This window comes from Pelophylax lessonae, assembly GCF_965119305.1.
Source record: "Pelophylax lessonae genome assembly, chromosome: 12".
Lineage (NCBI taxonomy): Eukaryota > Metazoa > Chordata > Amphibia > Anura > Ranidae > Pelophylax > Pelophylax lessonae.
Window position 1 is genome coordinate 120,999,368 of NC_138779.1, and position 27,724 is coordinate 121,027,091.

Genomic DNA, 27,724 nt, shown 5'->3' on the forward strand with positions numbered 1-27,724 from the left:
CTCCTTGTATGAGCTGAAAGTTTAGAGGGAAAGGCCAGGTCTTCGTAGATTTGCAGTGGTCTGATACTCCTTCCATTTCAATATGATCGCTTGCACAGTGCTCCTTGGGATGTTTAAAGCTTGGGAAATCTTTTTGTATCCAAATCCGGCTTTAAACTTCTCCACAACAGTATCTCGGACCTGCCTGGTGTGTTCCTTGTTCTTCATGATGCTCTCTGCGCTTTAAACAGACCTCTGAGACTATCACAGTGCAGGTGCATTTATACGGAGACTTGATTACATACAGGTGGATTCTATTTATCATCATTAGTCATTTAGGTCAACATTGGATCATTCAGAGATCCTCACTGAACTTCTGGAGAGAGTTTGCTGCACTGAAAGTAAAGGGGCTGAATAATTTTGCACGCCCAATTTTTCAGTTTTTTAATAGTTAAAGTTTGAAATATCCAATACATTTTGTTCCACTTCATGATTGTGTCCAACTTGTTGATTCTTCACAAAAAAATTACAGTTTTATATCTTTATGTTTGAAGCCTGAAATGTGGCAAAAGGTCGCAAAGTTCAAGGGGGCCGAATACTATTGCAAGGCACTGTATGTGTCCATAGACACAAAGAGTGGGTCAGCCCTATCCCCTCCTCACTGGCTGTGACTGACAGCAACAGGAGGCAATGGCTCCCACTGCCATCTCTGAGCCTTTGAGGAGGGAGCGAGTCACTGCTCTCCTGCATATCTCTGGATTGAGATCTGGCTCAGGTAAGCATAAGGGGGGCTGTGAGGGGAGCTGAATGCAGCAGGTTATTTTGCAGAGAATGCATCACTGTAAAAAAAAAAAAATTAAGACTCTAATCTCCATTCACACTTGTGCAACTTGCCATGCGACTTTGTCACACTTGTGCAACTTGCCATGCGACTTTGCACATAAGTTGCAGCCCATTCCTGTCAAGGGTACCTATTCAGACCGGAGCAACTTAAAGTTGCAGTGGTTTTAAAAAGGTGCCTGCACTACTTTGATGCGACTTAGATCCAGAGACTGTAAAGTTGGATCAAAGTCGCACCCAAAAGTTGCGCTCCAAAATCACACTGGAGATTGTGCGATTTTGGAGTCGTGCAAGTGTATAAAGAGCCTGAGAACCACTTTTACACAGGTTCACCTGATTTACTTTGCAAAATGAACATTGCTCATCTTAGGGAAATAACCCCTACTCCTTTAGTAAATCAATACCTGTCCAATGTTTCTTCTTATAAAAAACCAATCAGAATAAAGGAGGTTCAATTTCCCGTGCTAGTTTCCAGGCCCTTACCTGTCTAACTATAATTTCTTAGAAGGTGCACACAATGAAAAAGATCATAACCAATACTAGTATCCATAACTGGATGCACTGGAAAATGTATCTTACTCTACATTTTTATTTGATGCACATCCACCCACTTTGTGTTCGTTCTTGTTCCCATGATCTGGACAGATCAAAGCTGGCTCAATGTAAGGGCACATAGAAAACAATGTTTTCTCTATTTCCCTTGTTCACACTACACATCTGTTTTGAGGTATATTGTGTAGATGCTGCATTTTTATGCAGCCTAGCTCACCGCCCCCCTATGTCACTGCAACGCATAGATTTAAATGAAGTGGAATTTTGTGATATTTCAATAAAGTAAAAAAACAAAACAGTGTCATTGCATTGTTTGTAACAACGCTAAGCACCACCCTTACACAACAGACACCAGCTTGTCGGCTATTGCAAACATGCTCTAACCGTGCACTGCAATAACATGCACTTTAAAGCATCATGATGCACATTATGGTGCGCACGAGCTCCTAGGAATTAGATGATGTCACTTTCTGAGCCCCTACTGTAGCCCATAAACTCTAAAGCACAGGGGTAACAATACACGCAGCACTCACGAGCGCAACATAAATGGCACATGACATGAGATAATACACATAATGGTATGCAGTACATGTATTGAACACAGCATGCACACACCCTACAGAAAACTCCAGTTCGACGTCTGAACAATAGAAAGATATTTTAGGGACGGGTCATGTGATCTCTGTATGCGTACAAGGAAGCATGGAATGACATGTTTACATCTTACAGTAAACAAGGTCACACTGAGCAAATAACTATTTAGGCTTCTTGCACATGATACTCCTGCTTGAGCATCGACTTTTTCAGACACTTTTCAGTGTGCAAGAGGCCTAAAAAGAGACATAGAACTTTCTGGCAATATTAGATCATTGTGTCTGTAATTCCCAACTAATTGAGAAAGAATATAGCGCTTGCTGATATGTGCAGGAACTAACGGAATAAATTGTAAAATATATAAAATATAAAATCTGCGTTTCTAAAATCATTAAAATGGGCTAGGCCCCTAAAAAATACACATATATGAATAAACAGATAGTGAATGTGCCAACAATCAAGTCCAAAAATTCAGTGTAATATCAAGGTGCAAAGTGATAAACAACAGTTCATAGGTGGCCCATTTGTGATTGCTGAAAAACAGCCAAAAAGAAAAAAAGCCAGAAAAAAAAAAAGAGAAAAAAGTGCTGGTGCTTGGTGTTAATTCCTCCAATGAGACAAAGTGTCCGGTCATGCAAATATTGAGGAAAGATGTACACTCACCAGATACGGTGGGTCTCTACTACCTTACGGTAAAGAGACCATCAGAACTTTATGTGACCCTCCAGGTCTAGACAGTGGCCTCTGAAGACGTCACTACGCTCTGAACGAAACGCGCGTCAAGTGGAACGCACGCCGTCAAACCCGGAAGTAAGCTGGAACGCAAACCGCTCTCCACGCTACAGACATCCACCACAGGGATTGTACAGCGTCTTTTTAACTTGTATTAACCTTTTTGGCACAATAAACATGGTTTAAATAATACGGCACTATCTGGAGCCTTCCTTCTTGTTTCCCTAAAACATCACCGGAGGAACCGCACGGAGCCCGCACATCCCGCTTGGGAGATCCCGGCTGAAGAGGAAGAGGAGCCCAGCAGTTGCCACTGTCTAGACCTGGAGGGTCACATAAAGCTCTGATGGTCTCTTTACCGTAAGGTAGTAGAGACCCACCGTATCTGGTGAGTGTACATCTTTCCTCAATATTTGCATGACCGGACACTTTGTCTCATTGGAGGAATTAACACCAAGCACCAGCACTTTTCCCTCTTTTTTTTCTTTTTGGCTGTTTTTGAGCAATCACAAATGGGCCACCTATGAACTGTTGTTTATCACTTTGCACCTTGATATTACACTGAATTTTTGGACTTGATTATTGGCACATTCACTATCTGTTTATTCATATATGTGTATTTTTTAGGGGCCTAGCCCATTTTAATGATTTTAGAAACGCAGATTTTATATTTTATACATTTTACAATTTATTCCGTTAGTTCCTGCACATATCAGCAAGCGCTATATTCTTTCTCAATTAGTTGGGAATTACAGACACATTCACTTTGCACTTTATAGCAGCTGCTTATTCCACACTTAATTCCGTTTACACATCTACCTCTAGCATACATCTGGTTAGGTACTCCTAGGCGCGAGAAATATATTCCACTGAATATATATATTTGCAATATTATATCATTACCTGTCACAACTGATCACATGTGCAGCACCATGGCATATGAAGATCAAACAGATCAAACAGAAGATCAAACAGAGGCCAAGATGGCAACTTCTTGTCTGTAAAGGATAGAAGGGTTGAGTTCCACTTTAAGGGTGGTACTGTTCTGGAAGAGTTAAACTGCTTAAACACCAGTAGAATTTCATTAGAATTAAAAAAAAAAAAAAAAAACACGTTCTCCAGATCTTGCCAATGTTGAGTCAAGTAATTTAGTTTGAAAGCCTTTAAAATTTCTCCAGACCTGGTACTTGAATGGAATCCCGCACATATTGATCACTTCCTGGCCTAAGGACATACCTTTATGTCCTCGGACAGGAGCGTAGATATCAGGACCATGGCTGAAGCCACACGATCACTTTTACAGGCAGTGAAAGGGGTCAACCCCATCCTGCAGCCTTTACTGGGTTTTCCCGTTCCCACCCAGGAACCCAGTACCAATGCGACCTGTCGCATCAGATGCAGGAGACAGAGTGAGAGAAACATCCATTATTCCTAATACTCTGTGATGTCAGAAACCATAACTGATGAAATCCTCATCGCTTTCCGGTTTGTTGTTTACAAGCTGTAACCAGCTTTTAAAGCAGTCAATCAAACCGTTCTTGGTTTGATTGGCTGCTTTGAAGGGCAGAGGAGAGATCTCGGGACTAATAGAACCCAGATTTCCCCATAATGAGGACCTATCATGACCCATGCTATACAATGAGATGATGTTGATCCCTTGAGGAAGAAAGAAAAGAAAAGAAAAAAAGAACTTTAAATAAAATAAATTTTAAAATTTTAAAGCGCCCCTGTACTTACACGCAAATTCAAAGTGAAGGAGTGTCATCAGCACACCAAGGATTCCTCGAAAGGAATGATGAAGGGTCCCTGCATGGCTTGCCTGACAAACGGGCCCTGCGTGGGCCTGAAACATTGCTGTAGGTTTACTATGTGACCACTGAAATAAAGCTTTGGACCCTTGCTTGGTGTGCTGATGACACTCCTTCACTTTGATCCTCCACGGTTTCCAGCCTGCGGTCATTGCAGCACCCAGCACTACTGAATAGTCCGTTTCTTGAACGTGTGCGTGGGGAATATTGCATTTACAAGCCAATTCAAACACACATGTAGGTCCCCACATGCATTTATAAATGGTGATCACCACAAAGATGATGTATCGCCACGAATGTCAGCGTGAGAGCAATAATTCTAGCGCCAGATCTTTAGTTTAACTCTAAACTGATAACTGTAAAGGCTTTTTGAGTGTCAACTATGGATAATTTATTGTACCGCAGTTTGTCGTCATTCGGCAAGCGTGAACAATTTTAAAGAGTGGCAGGCTGGGTGTCTTTATTTTGCATAACAACATCTTTTTTAACAAAAAAATGGGTACTATATTGTGTTTATATGCATTAACTTTCATTAGAAAGTCTATTTTTTCTCAAAAATTTGTGTTTGATTAACTGCTGCACCAATATTGTGTGATATAAAAAAAATTGCAAAAATCATTATCCAGGGCCTCTGCCTAAAAGAAAAAAAAATGATATACACACATACACTGCTCAAAAACATTAAAGGAACACTTTCTAATCAGAGTTTTGCATCAAGTCAATCAAACTCCTGGGATATTGATCTGGTCAGTTAAGAAGCAGAGGGGGTTGTGAATCAGTTTCAGCTGCTTTGGTGTTAATTAAATAGGTGCACTAGACGGGCAACAATGAGACAACCTCCAAAACAGGAATTGTTTTTCAGGTGAAGGCCACTGACATTTTTTTACTTACTCATCTTTTCTGACTGTTTTTCACTAGTTTTGCATTTGGTTAGGATCAGTGTCCCTACTGGTAGCATGAGGCAATACCTGGACCATACAGAGGTTGCACAGGCTGTCCAACTCCTCCAGAATGACAATACGTGCCATTGCCGGAAGGCTTGCTGAGTCTTCCAGCACAGTCTCAAGAGCATAAAGCAGATTCCAGGACACAGGCAGTTACAATAGGAGAGCTGGACAGGGCCGTAGAAGGTCCTTAACCCATCAGCAGAACCGGTATCTGCTCCTTTGTGCAAGGAGGAACAGGATAGGCACTGCCAGGGTTCTACAAAAGGTGTGAGTATCTCTGACCAAACAATCAGAAACAGTCTTCATGAGGGTGGCCTGAGGGCCCGACGTCCTTTAGTGGGCCCTGTGCTCACTGCCAAGCACCGAGGAGCTTGATTGGCATTTGCCACTGAACACTAGAATTGGCAGGTCCACCACTGGTGCCCTGTGCTTTGAGAGTTTGGTTCATCCTGAGCACATGTGACAGACGCAAAAGTCTGGAGAAGCAATAGAGAACGTTATGCTGCCTGTAACATCATTCACGATGACCGGTTTGGTGTCGGGTCAGTGATGGTCTGGGGAAGCATATCCATGAAGGGACGCACAAACTTCTACAGGCAGACAATGGCACCCTAACTGCCATTAGGCATCGGGTTGAACTCCTTGGACCCATTGTCAGACCCTATGCTGGTGCAGTGGGTTCTGGGTTTCTCATGGTGCGCAACAATGCCCAGCCTCATGTGGCAAGAGTACACAGCCAGTTCCTGGAGGATTAAGGAATTGATACCAATGAATGGCACCCATGCTCGCCTGACCTAAATCCAATAGAACATCTCTGGGACATTGTGTTTCGGTCCATCTGAAGCAGCAAGGTTGCGCCCAAGTCTGTTCAGGAGCTCAGTGATGCCCTGGTCCAGATCTGGGAGGAAATACCCCAGGACACCATCCGTCACCTCATTAGGAGCATACCCCGACATTGTCAGGCATGCAAACAAGCATGTGGGGGCCATACAAACTACTTGGTACCATTTTGAGTTGCTGCAATGAAATGTCAGCAAATTGGACTAGCCTGCTGCATAATTTTTTCACTTTGATTTTAGCCCTCTGTAGGCTGATAATTTTCATTTTCATCAAACTATGTGGGATCCTTCTCTTCCTAACATATGTCCATATCAGTATAGATATCCAGCATGATATTTTCCCCCATTGAGGTCTAATGTGTTTTCAAAGTGTTTTCTTGAGCAGTGTGTGTATATATATATATATATATATATATATATATATATATATATATCTATATACACACACACACACACACATATATATATATATATATATATACACACATACATATATATATATATATATATATATATATATATACACACACACACACACAGTATGTCACAAAAGTGAGTACACCCCTCACATTTTTGTAAATATTTTATCATATATTTTCATGTATTTCTTCTTTCACTGAAGAAATCACACTTTGCCACAATGTAAAGTAGTGAGTGTAAAGCTTGTATAACAGCCAAAAAGAAAAAAAGCCAGAAAAAAAAAAGAGAAAAAAGTGCTGGTGCTTGGTGTTAATTCCTCCAATGAGACAAAGTGTCCGGTCATGCAAATATTGAGGAAAGATGTACACTCACCAGATACGGTGGGTCTCTACTACCTTACGGTAAAGAGACCATCAGAACTTTATGTGACCCTCCAGGTCTAGACAGTGGCCTCTGAAGACGTCACTACGCTCTGAACGAAACGCGCGTCAAGTGGAACGCACGCCGTCAAACCCGGAAGTAAGCTGGAACGCAAACCGCTCTCCACGCTACAGACATCCACCACAGGGATTGTACAGCGTCTTTTTAACTTGTATTAACCTTTTTGGCACAATAAACATGGTTTAAATAATACGGCACTATCTGGAGCCTTCCTTCTTGTTTCCCTAAAACATCACCGGAGGAACCGCACGGAGCCCGCACATCCCGCTTGGGAGATCCCGGCTGAAGAGGAAGAGGAGCCCAGCAGTTGCCACTGTCTAGACCTGGAGGGTCACATAAAGCTCTGATGGTCTCTTTACCGTAAGGTAGTAGAGACCCACCGTATCTGGTGAGTGTAGATCTTTCCTCAATATTTGCATGACCGGACACTTTGTCTCATTGGAGGAATTAACACCAAGCACCAGCACTTTTCCCTCTTTTTTTTCTTTTTGGCTGTTTTTGAGCAATCACAAATGGGCCACCTATGAACTGTTGTTTATCACTTTGCACCTTGATATTACACTGAATTTTTGGACTTGATTATTGGCACATTCACTATCTGTTTATTCATATATGTGTATTTTTTAGGGGCCTAGCCCATTTTAATGATTTTAGAAACGCAGATTTTATATTTTATACATTTTACAATTTATTCCGTTAGTTCTTGCACATATCAGCAAGCGCTATATTCTTTCTCAATTAGTTGGGAATTACAGACACATTCACTTTGCACTTTATAGCAGCTGCTTATTCCACACTTAATTCCGTTTACACATCTACCTCTAGCATACATCTGGTTAGGTACTCCTAGGCGCGAGAAATATATTCCACTGAATATATATATTTGCAATATTATATCATTACCTGTCACAACTGATCACATGTGCAGCACCATGGCATATGAAGATCAAACAGATCAAACAGAAGATCAAACAGAGGCCAAGATGGCAACTTCTTGTCTGTAAAGGATAGAAGGGTTGAGTTCCACTTTAAGGGTGGTACTGTTCTGGAAGAGTTAAACTGCTTAAACACCAGTAGAATTTCATTAGAATTAAAAAAAAAAAAAAAAACACGTTCTCCAGATCTTGCCAATGTTGAGTCAAGTAATTTAGTTTGAAAGCCTTTAAAATTTCTCCAGACCTGGTACTTGAATGGAATCCCGCACATATTGATCACTTCCTGGCCTAAGGACATACCTTTATGTCCTCGGACAGGAGCGTGGATATCAGGACCATGGCTGAAGCCACACGATCACTTTTACAGGCAGTGAAAGGGGTCAACCCCATCCTGCAGCCTTTACTGGGTTTTCCCGTTCCCACCCAGGAACCCAGTACCAATGCGACCTGTCGCATCAGATGCAGGAGACAGAGTGAGAGAAACATCCATTATTCCTAATACTCTGTGATGTCAGAAACCATAACTGATGAAATCCTCATCGCTTTCCGGTTTGTTGTTTACAAGCTGTAACCAGCTTTTAAAGCAGTCAATCAAACCGTTCTTGGTTTGATTGGCTGCTTTGAAGGGCAGAGGAGAGATCTCGGGACTAATAGAACCCAGATTTCCCCATAATGAGGACCTATCATGACCCATGCTATACAATGAGATGATGTTGATCCCTTGAGGAAGAAAGAAAAGAAAAGAAAAAAAGAACTTTAAATAAAATAAATTTTAAAATTTTAAAGCGCCCCTGTACTTACACGCAAATTCAAAGTGAAGGAGTGTCATCAGCACACCAAGGATTCCTCGAAAGGAATGATGAAGGGTCCCTGCATGGCTTGCCTGACAAACGGGCCCTGCGTGGGCCTGAAACATTGCTGTAGGTTTACTATGTGACCACTGAAATAAAGCTTTGGACCCTTGCTTGGTGTGCTGATGACACTCCTTCACTTTGATCCTCCACGGTTTCCAGCCTGCGGTCATTGCAGCACCCAGCACTACTGAATAGTCCGTTTCTTGAACGTGTGCGTGGGGAATATTGCATTTACAAGCCAATTCAAACACACATGTAGGTCCCCACATGCATTTATAAATGGTGATCACCACAAAGATGATGTATCGCCACGAATGTCAGCGTGAGAGCAATAATTCTAGCGCCAGATCTTTAGTTTAACTCTAAACTGATAACTGTAAAGGCTTTTTGAGTGTCAACTATGGATAATTTATTGTACCGCAGTTTGTCGTCATTCGGCAAGCGTGAACAATTTTAAAGAGTGGCAGGCTGGGTGTCTTTATTTTGCATAACAACATCTTTTTTAACAAAAAAATGGGTACTATATTGTGTTTATATGCATTAACTTTCATTAGAAAGTCTATTTTTTCTCAAAAATTTGTGTTTGATTAACTGCTGCACCAATATTGTGTGATATAAAAAAAATTGCAAAAATCATTATCCAGGGCCTCTGCCTAAAAGAAAAAAAAAATGATATACACACATACACTGCTCAAAAACATTAAAGGAACACTTTCTAATCAGAGTTTTGCATCAAGTCAATCAAACTCCTGGGATATTGATCTGGTCAGTTAAGAAGCAGAGGGGGTTGTGAATCAGTTTCAGCTGCTTTGGTGTTAATTAAATAGGTGCACTAGATGGGCAACAATGAGACAACCTCCAAAACAGGAATTGTTTTTCAGGTGAAGGCCACTGACATTTTTTTACTTACTCATCTTTTCTGACTGTTTTTCACTAGTTTTGCATTTGGTTAGGATCAGTGTCCCTACTGGTAGCATGAGGCAATACCTGGACCATACAGAGGTTGCACAGGCTGTCCAACTCCTCCAGAATGACAATACGTGCCATTGCCGGAAGGCTTGCTGAGTCTTCCAGCACAGTCTCAAGAGCATAAAGCAGATTCCAGGACACAGGCAGTTACAATAGGAGAGCTGGACAGGGCCGTAGAAGGTCCTTAACCCATCAGCAGAACCGGTATCTGCTCCTTTGTGCAAGGAGGAACAGGATAGGCACTGCCAGGGTTCTACAAAAGGTGTGAGTATCTCTGACCAAACAATCAGAAACAGTCTTCATGAGGGTGGCCTGAGGGCCCGACGTCCTTTAGTGGGCCCTGTGCTCACTGCCAAGCACCGAGGAGCTTGATTGGCATTTGCCACTGAACACTAGAATTGGCAGGTCCACCACTGGTGCCCTGTGCTTTGAGAGTTTGGTTCATCCTGAGCACATGTGACAGACGCAAAAGTCTGGAGAAGCAATAGAGAACGTTATGCTGCCTGTAACATCATTCACGATGACCGGTTTGGTGTCGGGTCAGTGATGGTCTGGGGAAGCATATCCATGAAGGGACGCACAAACTTCTACAGGCAGACAATGGCACCCTAACTGCCATTAGGCATCGGGTTGAACTCCTTGGACCCATTGTCAGACCCTATGCTGGTGCAGTGGGTTCTGGGTTTCTCATGGTGCGCAACAATGCCCAGCCTCATGTGGCAAGAGTACACAGCCAGTTCCTGGAGGATTAAGGAATTGATACCAATGAATGGCACCCATGCTCGCCTGACCTAAATCCAATAGAACATCTCTGGGACATTGTGTTTCGGTCCATCTGAAGCAGCAAGGTTGCGCCCAAGTCTGTTCAGGAGCTCAGTGATGCCCTGGTCCAGATCTGGGAGGAAATACCCCAGGACACCATCCGTCACCTCATTAGGAGCATACCCCGACATTGTCAGGCATGCAAACAAGCATGTGGGGGCCATACAAACTACTTGGTACCATTTTGAGTTGCTGCAATGAAATGTCAGCAAATTGGACTAGCCTGCTGCATAATTTTTTCACTTTGATTTTAGCCCTCTGTAGGCTGATAATTTTCATTTTCATCAAACTATGTGGGATCCTTCTCTTCCTAACATATGTCCATATCAGTATAGATATCCAGCATGATATTTTCCCCCATTGAGGTCTAATGTGTTTTCAAAGTGTTTTCTTGAGCAGTGTGTGTATATATATATATATATCTATATACACACACACACATATATATATATATACACACATACATATATATATATATATATATATATATATATACACACACACACACACACAGTATGTCACAAAAGTGAGTACACCCCTCACATTTTTGTAAATATTTTATCATATATTTTCATGTATTTCTTCTTTCACTGAAGAAATCACACTTTGCCACAATGTAAAGTAGTGAGTGTAAAGCTTGTATAACAGTGTAAATTTGCTGTCCCCTCCTAATAACTCAACACACAGCCATCAATGTCTAAACTGCTGGCAACAAACGTGAGTACACCCCTAAGTGAAAATGTCCAAATTGGGCCAAACTAGCCATTTTCCCACCCTGATGTCATGTAACTCGTTAGTGTTAGAAGGTCTCAGGTGTGAATGGGGAGCAGGTGTGGTAAATTTGGGGTTATCGCTCTCACTCTCTCATACTGGTCACTGGAAGTTCAACATGGCACCTCAAGGCAAAGAACTCTCTGAGGATCTGAAAAAAAGAATTGTTGCTCTACATAAATATGGCCTAGGCTATAAGATTGCCAAGACCATAAAACTGAGCTGCAGCACAGTGGCCAAGACCATACAGTGGTTTAACAGGACAGGTTCCACTCAGAACAGGCCTCGCCATGGTCAACCAAAGTGGTTGAGTGCACAAGCTCAGCGTCGTATCCAGAGGTTATCTTTGGGAAATAGACATATGAGTGCTGCCAGCATTGCTGCAGAGGTTGAAGGGGTGGGGGGTCAGCCTGTCAGTGCTCAGTCCATACGCTGCACACTGCATCAAATTGCTCTGCATGGCTGTCGTCCCAGAAGGAAACCTCTTTATAAAGATGAAGCACAAGAAAGACCGCAGTTTGCTGAAGACAAGCAGACTAAGGACATACATTACTGGAACCATGTCCTGTGGTCTGATGAGACCAAGATAAACTTATTTGGTTAAGATGGTGTCAAGCGTGTGGCGGCAACCAGGTGAGGAGTACAAAGACAAGTGTGTCTTGCCTACAGTCAAGCATGGTGGTGGGAATGTCATAGTCTGGGGCTGCATGAGTGCTGCCGGAACTGGGGAGCTACAGTTCATTGAGGGAACCTTGAATGCCAACATGTACTGTGAAATAATGAAGCAGAGCATGATCAACCTTTGGGCACTGGGCGGCGGGGCAGTATTCCAACATAACGACCCCAAACACACCTCCAAGATGACCACTGCCTTGCTAAAGAAGCTTAAAGGTCATGGACTGGCCAAGCATGTCTCTAAACCTAAACCCTATTGAGCATCTGTGGGGAATCGTAGAATGGAGGGTGGAGGAGTGCAAGGTCTCCAACATCCCCCAGCTTCATGATGTCGTCATGGAGGAGTGGAAGAGGACTCCAGTGGCAACCTGGGAAGCAATGATGAACTCCATGCCCAAGAGGATTAAGGCAGTGCAGGAAAATAATGGTGGCCACACAAAATATTGACACTTTGGACCCAATTTGAACATTTCCACTTAGAGGTGTACTCACTTTTGTTAACCACTTTAAGAGCGGAAGGATTTGCCCCCTTAATGACCAGGCCCTATTTTGCGATTCGGCACTGCGTTACTTGTGCGACGCTGTACCCAAATAATATTGATGTCCTTTTTTTCCCCACCAATAGAGCTTTCTTTTGGTGGTATTTGATCACCTATGCGATTTTTAATTTTTTGCGCTATAAACAAAAAAAAAAAAAAAGCGACAATTTTGAAAAAAAAAAAACAATATTTTTCACATTCTGCTTTATGACATTCTAAAAAAAAAAATAAAAAATAATAATTTTAAAATCAAAATTTTTTAACACTTAGGCCAATTTGTTTTCGGCTACATACTTTTGATAAAAAAATTTAAAAAATAAGCGTATTTTGATTGGTTTGAGCAAAAGCTATCGCGTCTACTAACTACGGGAAAGATTTGTGTCATTCTTATTGTTTTTTTTTTGTTACTGTAATAATGACACTGGCAGGGAAGGGGTTAACAGTATAGGTGATCAAGGGGTTAAATGTGAGCCTAGGGGAGTGGTTACTCCCCCCCCCCCCTGGATTTTTTTTTCTTTTTTGCTCCTGTGTGTTTGTCTGTTTGTTTTTTTTTTTTATATTTCTTTCTCTTAGGTTTATATCTTCTCTCTCTTGAGATGGAAAATTTAGAAGGAGACAAAGCGGTCACTGTAGCCCTGGTAGTTGCCAAATGTATAGATTGTTTTTTCTTTTTTTTAACTGCTGGGTCGATCATGGTTCCTACCCAGGCAGCTATTCTATTTTTATTTGTATGTTTCGATACATTTTTGTTGACATAAGTTTTTAATATCAATTGTGTATTGTTGACAAGCACTGTTAACATTGTAGCTACTGGATCCGCTCTATCTGTTCTCTTGTATAAATAAAATATTTGAAAAGAGCCTAGGGGAGCGATTCTAACTGTGGGGGGGCATGGCTTCTGCGATGACCATAGAGACATGTGATCCTATATAGAAGGATCACATGAGCTCTGTGATCATTTCAGGGAGAAGGACAGTCGGCTGTGTTTACAACAGCTGACCGTCCTCTCTCAGCGGGGAGTGATCGCAAGTGTCAGGCGGCAATCGGAGCCACCTGACCCGTGCATCGGCTTCCCCGCTGCCGAGTGGGGGCAGGAGCACGCCGCCTGCGGCACGCGCTCGCCACCTAGCTTCCCACGCGCGGCCTACATCGGTTTGCGCAGGAGAGCCACCCTGCCACAGTAAAAAGGCGGCAGGTGGTCAGGAAGTGGTTAATGGCTGTGTGCTGATTTATTTTGAGGGGATAGCAAATTTACACTGTTAGTGCCGGTTCACACTGCAGCGGCACGACTTTGGGGGCGACCCGTGAAGTCGCGTGCACCGCGCCTTCGGCGCAACTTGCATGGACTTCATAAAATTAATGTCTATGCAAGTCGCTCCAGGTCGCTCCGAAGTAGTACAGGACCCTTTTTCTAAGTCGGAGCGACTTGTGTCGCTCCTATTAGAACGGTTCCTGTACCGAATAATGGGAGCGCGACGGACCGCGACTTGTCAGGCTGACAAGTCGCGGTCCAAGTCGGATTAGTGTGAACCGGAACTTATACAAGCTGTACACTTACTACTTTACATTGTAGCAAAGTGTAATTTCTTCACTGCTGTCACATGAAAAGATATAATAAAATATTTACAAAAATAGGGGTGTACTTACCTTTTACTTTTGTGAGATATAGTGTATATGTGATTATATAAATAAAATGTTTGGGAGTTCTAAGTAATATTCTAGCAAAATATTGCAGATTTCTACATGCAAGAGATTTCAGAATTTGTTTGGACTGGAGGTGATTAAACTGTTTTTTTTGTGCCTTGTACATGTACATTACAATAAGTACAAGTTTTAGATAGGTTAGAATTTTGTTTTTCATCTTGCGCCTTTGAATTTTCTCATCGCGGAGGTAAAAAAAATAACCATTGATTAAACCCCACTAACCATTAAAAAAAAAATGCAACGAACATTTCAAAAATGAACTTTTTCAAACACAATTCTGCTGGTGTATGGCCAGCTTTAAGCACCTGGCAGCTGATATAGGTCTGTTTCCACAGGGAATAAACAAAACAATACACCCTAAATTATCTTTTGTGTGTTCCATACAATTACCCTTTATGTAAATTATACCCTCAGGGCAAAATAAAGAGAGGTCTTACAAGCAGATCCCGAAGGCACATATGAGAGCTCCATGTCAAAATAATGGTTACCATGACCATTGCTTGCAAGCCATGTGATACTTCAGACCCATTCAAAATTACTGCACATCGTCCATGGCACTTTAAAGAATGTGGTAGGTATTTTTTTTTTTGGCCATGGGTACATTTTGAGGGCCCATTAAAAATTAATAAACACGCATCGCATACTAGCTCATTATGAAATACTTACCTTAGAACGAAGCCCCCGCAGTGCTGCCTGTTAGGCCGTCCTGCTTCCTGGTTCGTGTCCTGCGGCCATCTTATTTGTTTGGAGGTGTGATTACATCACTCCCGCGCATGCGCACGGGAGCTGCCGTTCACGGCACAGGGCTCTGAAGAAACGGCATGCGCCGATTATGTCATCGGCTGCATTAAAAGTAAATATCTCCTAAATGGTGCAAGTTTTGGAGATATTTACAGTACTTATAGGTAACCCTTATTAAAGGAGTGGTGCAGTAGAATTGAATATAAATAAATATTCAATATATATTCAATATTCCTATATATATATATATATATATATATATATATATATATATATATATATATATATATATATATATATATATATATATATATATATATATATATATATATATATAGGAATATCTGAGCAGTAGAAACGAGGAACATGTAGACAGTTTTTCTAATAAATGGAGAAAATGGGTAGATTTCAAAAAGACCAATAACTACATAGAAATATGGACGGATTAGGGGGGCGACTAAAGACAGGAGACAGCAGGGCAGGGTAAACGCAATGAGAGACATAAAAGGAGGAGTGCAACATAGGAATAGAGTGGTAAAAAGAAGCGGGGGGGGGGGGGGGGAGACATGGGTAGTGGGATATAGGTTTTGAATTATGTGAAATATTTTTACACTGTTTGTATATATTGAATTTGAAAATAATAAAAATGTATTGATAACAAATATGAAAGATTGTTGTAATGCAGAGGCAATGCCATCCCCTGCTGCCCAAATACCATTCTGATAACTGCAATTTTTTTTCAATATTTTTATACTAAATTATCAACAATTGAAAACAAGTAATACACAGAAAATACAAAGAAAAAAAAGTGTAGAGGACCAATTGTAAATGCTAAGGTTAAAGTCATCAAAGATTCCAACATACTATGGGTCACCCATTGCTGATAGCATAGGCACATTAGGTCCCATATGTCATACATACAGAACTACTAATTCCAAAACTCATGCAACACGGGTGCAATATATCATGGTGAGGAAGAGGAAGAAATAGAACATTTTGATAGTTGCAGTGGTGGCATTATTGTAGGGAGGAAGATCTAGTTATTGCAGGGAGGAAGATTTTTTCCGCAGTTTGGTGATGTGTAATCTGGCAGCTAGGATGACGCTGATAACTGCATTACTTTTTCATTTCTACCATTTCTACTAAACTTTCTAGAATTGTTCAATCCATTGGGATTACCGGGATTATGGCTGAAGATATTTAGCAGAACCCTGGTACTGTTTTGTTTTTTGCATTCAGCAGCTAGCTTTCTCATGAAAGCGTTCTGAGCGGCTTATGAGCCGCTGGAATGTTTTTCTGAACACCCCCTGACCCCCCCCCCCTCCTTAAAAGAGACAGTGTAAAATTAAAAAATATAATAAATAAGAAAAAAAAATGTAAAGCACCCCATCCCTCTGTGCTTGGGTGCAGAAGAAAATGCATGCGTAAGTGGTGCACGCATATGTAAATAGTGTTCATGCCACACGTGAGGTATCGCCTCGAATGTTAGAGCGAGAGCAATCAAAAGATTGGAGTATATATATATATTTTTTTGTTTTTGTTTCTTTTATTCCTTACAATGCATTTTATATATTATATAAAAAAAAACTGCTGTGCAAATACTGTGTGACATAAAAAAATTGCAACGATCAGCATTTTATTTCCTAGGGTCTCTGCTAAAAAAATTAATGTATAATGTTTGGGGGCTCAAAGTAATTTTATAGCAAAAAAATACTGATCTAATCTTGTAAACAAAAAGTGCCAAAAAAAGCCTGGTCAGCAAGTGGATCCATAAAACTGCAGTCTTTGCATTTTTTTATTGTGTGCTACTTTACTATGTGGACCTAATCCTAATCCTATATGGATTATTTTAGGTTACCAGCACATCAGTATAGCACATAAATACCAAATGAGTGTTCAAATTTGCAGAACTATGTCATGCTTAAATGTGTTACCCGTACATGCATGGTTTCACTTAGATAGGAAACAAAACATACAGTGTATTATTTTCCAAATGTTTTCATAAGCTTAGCCTTGTACAGCCCTGAGCAATGCTATTAATAAAGCCCCATATGTTACATTATATCCCTCTGCTGTTCATGCCTTACTGCTCACTACACAAAGATTCCACAGGAATGGTAACATTAGACTCTATCACAAATCCCCTGCATTGCCAACACACAGAAATAACATCATTAACTTCTTAGTGTATAAGGAACATACATAGCGTAAGCAGTGGATCACATTACTTCTCCCCACCTGCTTGTAAACAGCATTTTGTTTTTCCTTTGCAGGCACTGATCACAAAATAATAATCTATATCCTCTCATGTGCCATAAATAACACTGTGACCAGCATACAATTCACCTGTACACACAGCATACATAAAGCCCCTGCTATACTTCTACTTTTCCACCTAAATCAAGCCCCAAACACAAAACTCTTACATCGCTATCTGCAATGTTGTGCAATTCCAGAATAAAAACAGCAACTAAAACTTGCAATGGAACCCTGCAGACGGTGGAAAAATAAGGTATAATGTTACTAGTAGAAGTGACAGTTCATCTGTTTTGTGTAATTTCTGTAAGAGGAAAAGTTACTTACCATCTTCCAGGACAAAACTTCACCCCAGGACCACATCATAACACCACTTCACTCACCAGTGTTTATTACTGAACAAGTACAGAGCTAAACTGTTTGTTTTCAAATATCTGAATTTGGCAGTTTGTACAGGAAGACCGGACCTATTCACTTGTTGCTATGGAGAGCCCATAACAATGACTTCATCTCTTCAGTTTGCCCCTTATCTGCATAAAAGATGTAAGCTGCTGAAAGGTTAAAGTCCCCCCCCCCCCTCACAAACTGCCAGCTCCGCCCAGTCTTCAAAGCTCTTTGAAAGCAACGTTGGACTAGTATCTCCATTTCATTTGACATGTTTAGGATGGGTACAAAACTGCAGTTTTTTTTTTTACTTCAACCAGCAGGTTGAACGAAGAAAAAAAAACTGACAGGTTGCTACGTCAACACAAGCAATGTTGATGCAGTGATCTCTCCTGCTGAGACATTACTACCCCCCCCCCCCCCCCATCAGAGTATGCAGATTAGGAACTGTAGCCATTGACTGCAAGCACCGATCGAATGCTGGTTTTCCAGCATGCCCATTCGACAGAAGCTAGTTGTTAGAGCAGCTCCTGTAGAACAGACTGCTGTACACAAAAAAAAGTCAGCCAGAACCAGTCGGTTTTCGGCCCGTGTATACTGGGCTTTACAGTCTGGAGATTCTACAGAATGCCCCTGCCTGTAACACACAACAACTAAACTGGATAAATCTAAGACTATAACTATACTAATCATCAGATGCCTATTAATGACAGGTGACTTTCTGAGTACAATTATCTGCTATCTAGGAGTCGACCGATATCCTTATTTTAGGGCCAAAACCGATTTCTCTTACGTCCTCCGACAGTCGCCGCCTCTTCATATTCGTCACTAATGGGGTTATTGACCTTTGCTCCGTAGGAGTAGCTAGGCAACAGAATATATTAATATCAAAGCTTTTAGCATATCCCACCCCCAGGGGGTGGTCCCCTTAGTCAATACCTCCCTGCTTCCTGCATTTCCAACTCAGTTTCTAATGCCTAGCTCAGGAGTAGGTTGGGCTGTTCCTTTGCTGGGGCTCTTAGTCTCAGCTTCTTTTCTCTTTTTGATTTTATTTGGAGTTTTTTTCTCTCTCTTTTACCTAGCTGTTTATTTTCAGAGTTAGTTAGCTTCTTCTGATGAAGATGATCGTGCGGAGCTGGGTCTCAGTCTGGCCACCCTGGATCCCAGGGCTCAGGGCCAGGGGCTTCCCAGCCTGCCATCGAGCGTTCAGCTTAGGTTTTACCCTGGCACATTGAACGACCCATCCTTGTTCGCTGCAGGGATGCTATCGGTGAGGTGGCTACCTCACTGGACGCCATTGCGGTTTCGCACCGCCGTTCCACTGCGTCATGCTTGCGACACTCCCTGTCCTCAGTGCAGCGGTTTGGTCGCTGGAGCAGGCTCCCCACGCCATCCGGACTGGTAAGTATAACTCTATGTGGGGACCTGTCTATTTGGGTGTCAGTCTGGGACTGTGTGACCCTGCATGTCTGTGTGGCTGCTGTGCTCCCTGTCAGTTCCTGTGTGGACTTGCTGCCTGTGTGTGGGCTGTGAAGGGGGGGCTCTCCCGCTCTGCTGGGTGTCAGCATGAAGCAGTCAGATTTTGGGCATGCTGTGCGGCGATCGCTGCGGCGACCCGCCATTTTTTGCGGCAAAATCAATCGTGGTGGCCGGTCCTGTGTGGTATTGCACGGCGTTTTGGCGGCGATCGATCAGGCCACACATGTCGGCGCCATTTTCTATTTGCCCAAGGAATCCTCAGCCGAGCGGCCATGTTTGTGTAGCCTTGCATAGGCTTCATAGGGGCGGTCAGTCTTGCATCACTTCCTTTTGCTCTGGGACAGCGATCGGTGGCAGCAGCCTGTGTGATCTCTCCAGGTTTTTATCTTCCCATTTTTCCTGTATTCCTTGCCCAGTTTCTTGTCCCTGTGGGGGTCGGTGTATTCAGTGGGTGCGGTGGGCTACGCTTGCCGCGATCTTAAAGGGGCAGTACCCCTTTTTTCCTAATATTACTGGGGCATGGATTCTCAGGATTGCAAGTTTCCTCCCGCCTTGGTGGGGGGCCAAGGGGCTGCTGCTTCCCCCGAGGGGGCTGATCTGGCTACTATTGTGGCAAATTTGGCTGCTCAGGTGCAGATGCTGGTGGCTGATCGATCCACAAAATGGCCCAGGGTGTCTATTTCCCCTGACTCAGAGGGCGATGGGGCTGCTATGGCTGGAGTGCCCTTCTCAGGGTCTCACTCATCCCTTGACCTTGTGGGGTCTGAGGGGGAGGCTGAGGTGGAAGGGGTTGATAATTCTCCCCCTGGCTCGTCTGAAGAGCTTGCACTCATGGATGAGTTGGTTGCTTCTATCAAGCAAACGCTGCATTTGCAGGATGAACCATGTCCTCCTGTTTTGATGTCCTCTTATGGGACGCAAAAGAAACGCAAAACATCGCAGGTTTTTCCTTGCTCTACGGAATTTCAGCGCGCGGTTAATGAGCAATGGCGCAATTTAAAAAAGCCTTTTGCTGTGCCGAGTAGGTTCAAGCTGCGTTACCCCTTTACACCCGCCACTGATGAGCGTTGGTGTGTGCCGCCTCAGGTGGATCACGCGGTGGCGATTTTGAATAAATCGACTGCGATCCCTGCTGAGGATACCCCGGTGTTCCGGGACCCGACGGACAGGAGATTGGAATCTCTGGCCCGTCATTCTTATACGGTTGCTGGCTCTATGCTGAAGCCTATTTTTGCTTCCATTATGGCAGCCCAGGCTATTGCGGCTTGGACGCAGGTGCTCAGGCGCACCCTGGTGGCTGACTCTGCCCCGCCGACAACTTTGGCTATGGTGGATCAGATTCATCAGGGTGTCATGTATTTGTGTGATGCGGACTTGGATATGGTCCCTTTGGCTGCGCGTCTTTCTAGTGTGGCGGTATTGAACCGTCGCCTGATATGGCTGAAATGTTGGTCTGTTGACCAATCTTCCCGCAAGACTTTGGCTAATTTGCCCTACGCGGGATCGCGCCTTTTTGGCGAATCTTTGGATACTCTGATAAAAGGGTATTTCTGGGGGTAAGAGCACTCTCTTGCCCCAATCTCACAAGAATAAGTTTGTTCGTGGTAAGAAGAATGCCTCGTTTAGGCCCTCTCAGGGGTCCTTTCGTGCCTTTCGGTCACACTATAAGGGCAAGCCCTTTAAGGGCCAAGGCTCCCAGAAGAAGCAGTGGACGGGTAAGCAGTCCGGGTCCGCTGTCCATAACAATGCGGCCTGAAGGGATGCCCTCACCCGGTTCTGGGGTGGGGGGGACGTTTGCTCGGTTTTCTTCAACCCTGGCTGGACCGCATTCGGGACAGATGGGTTCAGGAAATCGTTCGATCTGGATACAAGATCGAGTTTCTCTCTCGGCCGGCGGGCAGATTTTTCCCCTCAAACCTTCAGCTGACTCCGGAGCGCTTGCAGGATCTGCATCTGGCGGTGCGGGACCTGCGGGCACAGGGAGTGGTGGTTCCGGTGCCTCATCGGGACAGATTTCGGGGGTTCTATTCCAATCTGTTCACTGTGCCCAGAAAGGAGGGCAAAGTGCGTCCGATTCTGGACTTAAAAGCTCTGAACCGCTTTGTGTGGGTTCGCAAGTTCCGCATGGAATCCCTGCGATCAGTGGTGGCTGCCCTGGTTCCGGGGGAATTCATGGCCTCCATCGACTTGAAGGATGCATACCTTCACATCTCCATTTGAGGGTCACCAGAGGTACCTTCGATTTGCCATTGCGGAGGATCATTATCAATTCGTGGCGTTGCCTTTTGGTCTCGCTTCGGCTCCGCGGGTTTTCACCAAGGTGCTTGCGCCGGTTCTGGCCTTATTGAGGGCCCAGGGCATTTCTGTCCTGGGGTATCTGGACGATATCCTGATTCGGTCCGCGACCAGTCAGGGCCTGGTGAACGACCTGTCCATCACGATGCAGACTCTGCAGGAATTCGGTTGGACGATAAATTTTCCAAAGTCAACGTCGTGTCCGTCGGTTCGTCTTCCCTACTTGGGGATGATTCTGGACTCTGTTCAAGCGAAGGTCTTCCTGCCGGAAGACAAGCTTCGGACACTTCTGTGCGAAGTCAGGTCCCTCAGGGACAATCAGTGCTCGTCCCTCCGGACGTGTATGAGGTGTCTGGGATTGATGGTTTCGGCTTTCGAGGCGATTCCCTTCGCCCAGTTTCACACACGGGAGCTTCAGGCGGAGGTCCTGGCCAAGTGGGACGGGCGTCCACAGTCTCTGGATCTGCGGCTGTCGTTGAGCCGTCTCACCCGCAGGGGTCTTTTGTGGTGGCTCCAGTCCTCGGCGGGGGGCAAGTCCTTTCGTCCTTTGTCGTGGACGGTGATCACCACGGATGCCAGCCTGTCGGGCTGGGGTGGTGTTCTGGGCGTTCTGTCCGCCCAGGGAACTTGGTCGGAGGAGGAATCCTCCTTTCCGATCAACATTCTGGAATTGCGAGCGATAAATCTCTGTCTTCTGCGTTGGACGGACAGGCTTCAGGGCCGTCCAGTTCGGGTACAGACGGACAATGCCACAGCGGTGGCCTACATCAACCACCAATGGGGCACCAGGAGTGCCCGAGCGGCGCGGGAAGTAGCCGACATTCTGTCTTGGGCCGAGACGCACGTCCAGGCGATATCTGCAGTTCACATTCCGGGGGTGAAGAACTGGCAGGCGGATTATCTGAGCCGCCAGACCCTGGACCAGGGAGAATGGTCCCTTCACCCGGATGTCTTCCAGATGTTGTGCGCGAAGTGGGGGTCCCCAGATGTGGACCTGTTCGCGTCTCGTCTAAACAACAAGGTGGAAAGGTTCGTGGCAAGGACGCGCGATCCTCGGGCAGACGCCTCAGACGCGTTGGTGGCGCCCTGGCATCAGTATCGCCTGATGTATGCCTTTCCACCGATTCAGCTGCTGTCCAGGCTCCTTCGCAGGTTGGCCTCGGAACCGCACACGGTGATTCTAGTGGCACCGGACTGGCCTCGCCGGTCTTGGTACGCAGACCTCGTGAATCTGGCGGTCGACGCTCCATGGCGTCTGCCACTTCGAGAAGATCTCCTGTCTCAAGGACCGATATTCCATCCTGCTTTACAGTCGCTGGCTTTAACGGCCTGGCTGTTGAAAGCCAGGTCCTGAAGGATAGGGGTCTTTCCCCTGAGGTCAATCCCACTTTGATCAAGGCTAGGAAAGGCCTCTTCGGGGAAGATTTACTACCGTACTTGGAAGGCTTACTTTGCCTGGTGTGAGTCCAGGGGGTATTCCCCTCGCTCATACTCGGTGTCGAGAGTGTTGGCTTTCCTTCAAACGGGCGTGGATCAGCGTTTGGCGTTGGCCACGATTAAGGGTCAGATTTCTGCGCTGGCCGTTCTCTTTCAACGCCCTGTGGCGTCTAACTCTTTGGTTAGCACCTTTGTTCAAGGGGTGCGACATTTGGTCCCTCCTAGGAGGGAGCCATTGCCTCCATGGGATTTGAACCTTGTTCTGTCCGTGTTGCAACATGCTCCTTTTGAAAAGATCAGGGAGATCTCGTTGTCTCTGTTGTCCAAGAAGGTTGCCTTCTTGGTGGCGATCACTTCGGCTCGCAGGGTGTCGGAGCTGGCGGCCTTGTCCTGCAAATCTCCGTATTTGGTGATTCACTTGGATAAGGTGGTCTTGCGACCTAACCCGTCTTTTTTTCCGAAGAGGATCTCGGAATTTCACGTCAATGAGGATATTGTCTTGCCTTCGCTTTGCGCGAAGCCTAAGCATCCGAAGGAGGTGGCCTTGCATTCTTTGGATGTTGTTAGGGCGATCAGGGTTTACCTGTCATCGACTAAATCCTTTCGCAAGTCGGATTCTCTCTTTGTCCTTCCTGAGGGACCTCGGAAGGGCATGGCGGCGTCGGCTGCGACCATCGCCAAATGGATCAGACAGACGATTGTGCAAGCCTATGCTTTGAAGGGGAAGGTTCCTCCTTTTCCTGTGAAGGCGCACTCTACCAGGTCTCTGAGTACGTCTTGGGCCTATCGTCATCAGGCTTCTGTGGCCCAGGTGTGTAAGGCGGAGACTTGGTCGTCCATTCACACCTTCTCGAAATTTTACAAAGTGGATGTTCAGGCATCGGCAGATGCTTCCTTTGGCCGTAAAGTTCTTAGTGCGGCGGTGCCTTAGGGTCCCTTGTTTGGGCCCTTGGCTGTTGGGGTGTTTTTACCCCTAGGTTACTTGTTCTTTCCTGGGTTGTTGCTCCTGTTGAGCACATTTTTCCTGTTGACCAGTTGGTTCTCTTACTTTGGTAAGGTTCCTTTCTCTGATATGGGTACTGCGTTGCTTTAGGCGCGGCTGCTTTTTTCCCACCCCTCATGTCTACACTGCTATGGGACGTCCCCATTATTGACGAATATGAAGAGGCGGCGACTGTCAGAAAATGTAAGAGAAAACGGAATTTTTGTAAAATCTTACCTGTAAAATTCCTTTCTCTGAGTCCTCCGACAGTCGCCGCTCCCGCCCCTCTTTTTGGGGTTTGTTTATGTACTCTACTGCTATGCTACTGAAACTGAGTTGGAAATGCAGGAAGCAGGGAGGTATTGACTGAGGGGACCACCCCCTGGGGGTGGGATATGCTAAAAGCTTTGATATTAATATATTCTGTTGCCTAGCTACTCCTACGGAGCAAAGGTCAATAACCCCGTTAGTGACGAATATGAAGAGGCGGCGACTGTCGGAGGACTCAGAGAAAGGAATTTTACAGGTAAGATTTTACAAAAATTCAGTTTTTTCGGACGCCTTTCAGGACGATATTCTGTACATGTAAAGTTTTTATTTATACACTGTCCTTTAAAAAAAAAAAAAGTTATCACTTTTATTGCTGTCACAAGGAATGTAAACATCCTCGTGACAGTAATAGGCAGTGACAGGTGCTCGTTATGGAGGAATCTGGGGTCTATAAGACCTCAAATCCCTCCTCTGCACTTAAAAGCATTCTAAACTCCAAGATTGGCTGCTTTGAATGCTGTAATTTTCTTTTTAATCTGGCACCTTTAGGCTCCAGTAACCAGAAGTGATGTCATGACGGCGGATTTGTCAACTTGTCACTCGGACCAAGGCAACGGGAGGAGGGGGGGGGGATGTCCCCTCCTGCTGCTTGTAAGAAGAGCCAAGCAGCTGCTTAGCTGCATCAGTTATTACAAGAAAGCCGACCGTCGGCTCTAAAAAAAAAAGTAGCGGGGTGATGCCTGCAGCTGCCCCTGATAATCGGCCACAACAATAAATCGGTAAACCCCTACTGCTGTCAGTCTGACTGGCTGGTACAGAATATCGTTGATATTTCATTATTAATCTATAAACACACAGCTGGATAGTGAAACCCCTATCATCTCTATTGCACCACATCTCTTTGTAAGCTAATAATACTGAAATGAGTGCGTGTCAGCAACATTTCACTGCATGACAGTATCAAAGAGTTCAAATAGATAAACTGCCAATAAAGAATCATGATTGGTGATATTTGTGTATTTGCATACTTTCATCTGCTATCATCTCTTTGTGTCCTTTGGACTCGTGTGACAAGTTCAGAAACTCAACATGATTCAACAGAAGTGACAAACATTAAAGTGAATGTGAAGCCTAGCAATTCACTTTTCTTCCATTTTTCTCCTTTATGTTTTATTTAAACCTAATTCCAGAAATTCAGCCACTTTCTAACATCTTCTGACTTACTATGGGTCACGTCCAAAAAGGTGCATGCCACCCTGTGGCCTTATCGCTTTATTTTCCAACTGACATATTCACTGAGTGCTGATGCTCTCACAGGAGACACACTGCCTTCTCCTACAGCCTCAACTCTGCCCGCCCATTCGCAGAAGGCTTTATATTTTGTGGATAGTTTCATAGAATATAACGTGCTCTGTAATTGGGCAGGAGGAGGGGAGGGGCGGGCAGAGTGACTGCATACAGCTCTGCAGCTGTAGGAGCTGAGACCAGGAGATCCAGTAAGTACTGTGAGCCCCCGTTCACACCGGTGCGACTTGTTGTTCAATTTGAATGTAACTGTTCAAAAATCGGTGCAATGCCCACTTTGCAGTGCCGCATCGATTTGAAAAAAAGGTTCCTGCGCTATTTTTTTGCAATTTCAGGTGCGATTTGCATAGACATCTGGACATGAAGTTGCACAGATGTCAGTCAAGTCACGCTTACCTGCGGCTTTGAAATTGTGCAATTTGGTGTGAACAGGGGCTTATAGTTGTACTCCCAGAAAAAATAAGTAAATCAAAGAGATAAGTACAGGAGGTGGCATGCACCTCTATGGACTTAACCATTTGTAATCCAGAACATTATATAAAGTGTCTGAATTCCTGGAGTTCAGCTTTAAATATACCATTGAAAGTGATTTGTTATATCCATTTGTTATGTGCAAAAAAAATTACCTGTTAATCGTGCCATGACATTTGTTAACTGATAACTTTCTAGGATTTCTGCCCCCAGTTCTCTCTGTAAACTACAGAAACCCTCTTCTTATGTTATGAACATGAGAATGGGAGGTGTTCTGCAGTTTTAACATTTTTGGTTCTTGAGATTAGATACCTAGGGATGCACCGATTTTTTTTTAATCGGAGAGTACAAATATTGATACTTTGGGTCAAGCACTCGCTGATACTGAGTACCGATACTTTGCGGTGTGATTTGTGTCCATACAAAATCGCACAAATCGCACAGCAAAGAATAACATGCAATTTGAACAGTAATTCAGTGCGATTCCTGTTCGAATCGCATTCAATTTCACCCACCGCTACTGTGTGTGTGAACCCAGTAAACAAATTGCCATGTAGTAAAGCAATAGGCAGTTTATGAAAATGTTATATCTCCTCACAAAGCAAATATCTAGTCAATCCATATCTGCAGTGTCCTCGTCCCACCGACGATAACAAACCACGGCCACTGGAGGTTCTCACATGGCTGGAGGAGAAGTTCCGCCACTCCTGTGGGTAGAAGGTGGAAGGGATGTTGGGTTAGGGGCGCATCGCAATACATCTCCTCCAGCCCTGTGAGCATCTCTAGCATCCGTGGTTTGCCATCATCGGCGGGACAGGGAAACTGCAGATATAGATTTGACGTTTTACTTTGTTATATAATTTTAATAAACTGCCTATTGCTGCACTACATGGCAAATTGCTTTCTTTACTGGGTTCACACACACAGGAGCAGTGGGGAAAATCACATGCGATTCAGACAGGAATCGCACTGCATTCCTGTTCCAAGTCGCATGAGATTCTTTGTAGTGCGATTCGCACATGATCCTTTTGTATGTAAATCGCACACAAAGTATCAGTTTTGGGAGCATTTTCATGAGTACAAGCCAAAACTACTCGTTATCGGCACCGAGCAAGTCAGTTCAAGTGCCACCCGAGGAAGAGGCTTACTATTGGTGGCACTTGGCAGGGAGGAGGATCCAGGACCGCTGATGGGGGACCCAAAAAGAAGAGTATCAGGGCTGCTCTGTGCAAAACCATTGCACAGAGCAGGTAAGTATAACATGTTTGTTATTTTTTAAAAAAGGTTTCTTTTAGAATAACATTAATTTTTGCTCAGAGGTTGCAAGTTCTTTTTCAGGTGGACAGTCTGGCGGTGGTAGAACCCTAACTCAATCACCTGATTTTACCATGGCTCAACCCAACTTTCCCTAGGCAATTAGGATCTCAGAAGGGATTTACTTCATATTGGAAAGCTATATCTATCCTGTTAAGTCTATTGGGAAACAAATGGTGGCAAACAAACTGACAGAGGTTTTGGCTTTAGAATCACTTTAAACATACCTTTAGCAGTAATGAAATTATGCACGAATTATGTCCAGAGAAGAAACACAAAATCCCTTACCTTCTCCGGTAGGAAAGTTGCCTATGGCAGCAGCATAAATAGGGAAAATTTTGAGTTAGGGAGTTGTTTTTATTTTTTTAA

General features: G+C 44.1%; 1 protein-coding gene across 2 annotated transcripts in view; it reads right to left on the minus strand.

The window, feature by feature from the left end:
- The window catches only part of TBCEL (tubulin folding cofactor E like), a 119,116-nt gene that overhangs the window by 72,841 nt on the left and 18,551 nt on the right, over positions 1 to 27,724 (minus strand). Inside the window, exon 1 of one of the 2 annotated variants that reach the window (XM_082273881.1) lies at positions 17,746 to 17,961. The exons of the other annotated variant lie outside the window; for it this stretch is intronic. Coding sequence (XP_082130007.1) covers positions 17,746 to 17,784 — 39 coding nt within the window. The 5' untranslated portion in view covers positions 17,785 to 17,961. Of the gene's footprint in view, positions 1 to 17,745; positions 17,962 to 27,724 lie in introns of those variants that run through there. 2 annotated transcript variants of the gene reach the window in all.